The sequence below is a fragment of the Rhagoletis zephyria genome, unplaced genomic scaffold, assembly GCF_001687245.7.
Source record: "Rhagoletis zephyria isolate East Lansing unplaced genomic scaffold, Rhagoletis_zephyria_1.1 Rzeph_scaffold_59572, whole genome shotgun sequence".
Classification (NCBI taxonomy): Eukaryota; Metazoa; Arthropoda; class Insecta; order Diptera; family Tephritidae; genus Rhagoletis; species Rhagoletis zephyria.
The window spans coordinates 1-1646 of NW_016216623.1; the positions used below are offsets into that span (position 1 = coordinate 1).

Here is a 1646-nt window from a genome sequence, read left to right on the forward strand (position 1 = left end):
GTCGTGCGGCCCTTGCTCGCCCGGTCCAGCGCCGCCTGGACGACGCCCTCCGACTGCAGGTCAAGCGCCGAGGTGGCTTCATCAAGCAGGAGGATTCGAGGTTTGGAGATCAGCGCTCGAGCGATGGCAATCCTAAGGTGAAAAAGAGAGTTAACTTTAGCTTCATTTTCAGGTTTTATAAAACTTTCGCTTACCGCTGCTTCTGACCACCCGACAGCTGAGCACCGCGGTCACCCACGTAGGTGTTGTAGCCATCCTGCAGGCCGCTGATAAAGTCATGGGCATTTGCTTCCACGCTCGCCTGGACGACGTCCTCGTGGGTGATGGAGGCCATCAACTCCACGGGCGCCCCCAAGCGAATGTTCTCCTCGATGGAGGCGTCAAAGAGAATGGGCTCCTGGCCGACGACGCCGATCTGCTGGCGGAGCCAGCCGACGTTCAGCTTGCGCAGGTTGACGCCGTCCAGCAGCACCTCACCGGCGCCTGGCTCGTAGAAGCGTTGAATCAGCTGAATGATGGTGCTCTTGCCGCAGCCGCTGGAGCCGACCAGCGCCACCGTCTCGCCCGCCTTGATGCTCAGGTGTAGGCCGTTGAGGATGCTCACGTCGGAGCGGGTGGGATAGGCAAAGTGGACGTTCCGCAGGTCGATGTTGGTGTGAAAGTTGGCGCCCAGGGCGCTGCCCGTCTCAGCGGCCGAGTCGATCAACGACCGTCGCTCGATGACGTCGTAGATGGAGCGAGCGGCAATGCGGCCCGTCTGAAACGATTCCAGGTAGGGGCTGGCGTAGCCGACGTGCGTGCCCGCGGTGATGATCGACCAGAAGACGACGACGACGTTCTCCAGATCGTAGTCCTCGGTGATGATCAGCTTGACGCCGTACCAGATGCCCAGGCCGATGCTGCTGTACAGCGTCAGCCAGTTCATGCTGGTGCCGATGCCGGTGAAGAGGTTTCGCTTGTAGGCGTTCTTCATTGCCGGCTTCAGCAGGCGCTCGTAGCGTCCGCGTTCCTTGGCCTGCCCGCCAAAGGCGAAGACGGTTCGAATGGCGCTGATGGCCTCCTCCGCCACTGAGCTGGCAATTGAGTAGGCCTGCAGTTCTCGCTGCATGTACCGGGATTGAAGCTAAAATGGTTTGGAATTCATTAAATTCTAGAAATTAACAGTATTTTTTAGTTCACCACTTACCCAAGTCATACCAAAAGAGGAGACGGCAATGATGGGCGACATGGCGATGATCACCAGTGAGAGCTTCCAGCCAAAAACAAGCCCGATGACCACATTTTGCAGTGAACAGGAGATGTTGTAGATCAGCAGGCCTAGATTTTCATTGATGCCTGATTCAAACTTTTTAAAGTCACTGTAAACAAACAAATAAAGATCAAAACAGATGATGAAACAGCTGTTGATGCTTTTTAAAAGTAAACAAGCTACAATACCTTGAAATTCGTGAGGCAAACTCGCCGGAGTTCTGCGTGTCAAACCAGGCAATCTCCTGCTTGAGAATGGAGGCAAAGTACCTCTTCTTGATCTCCCGCATCAGTCGCAGTGCAAACATCTGAAAACAGTGAATGGCGGTGTAATTGCCGATGATGTAGAGCACCGTGATGGCCGCCATGATGCCGCCGTAGAGGTACGTCTCCGCGCG

General features: G+C 55.6%; 1 protein-coding gene across 1 annotated transcript; it reads right to left on the minus strand.

Annotated features, from left to right (window-relative positions):
• Nucleotides 1-7: 7 nt before the first annotated feature.
• Nucleotides 8-1556, minus strand: LOC108356467 (multidrug resistance protein homolog 49-like; the record flags this gene model as incomplete). Its single annotated transcript, XM_017607575.1, has 4 exons — nt 1438-1556; nt 1187-1358; nt 195-1123; nt 8-132 (listed from the first exon to the last, which is right to left on the minus strand). Coding segments are annotated over exons 1-4 (1345 nt in total), but the record flags the coding sequence as incomplete, so codon positions are not given.
• Nucleotides 1557-1646: the final 90 nt, after the last annotated feature.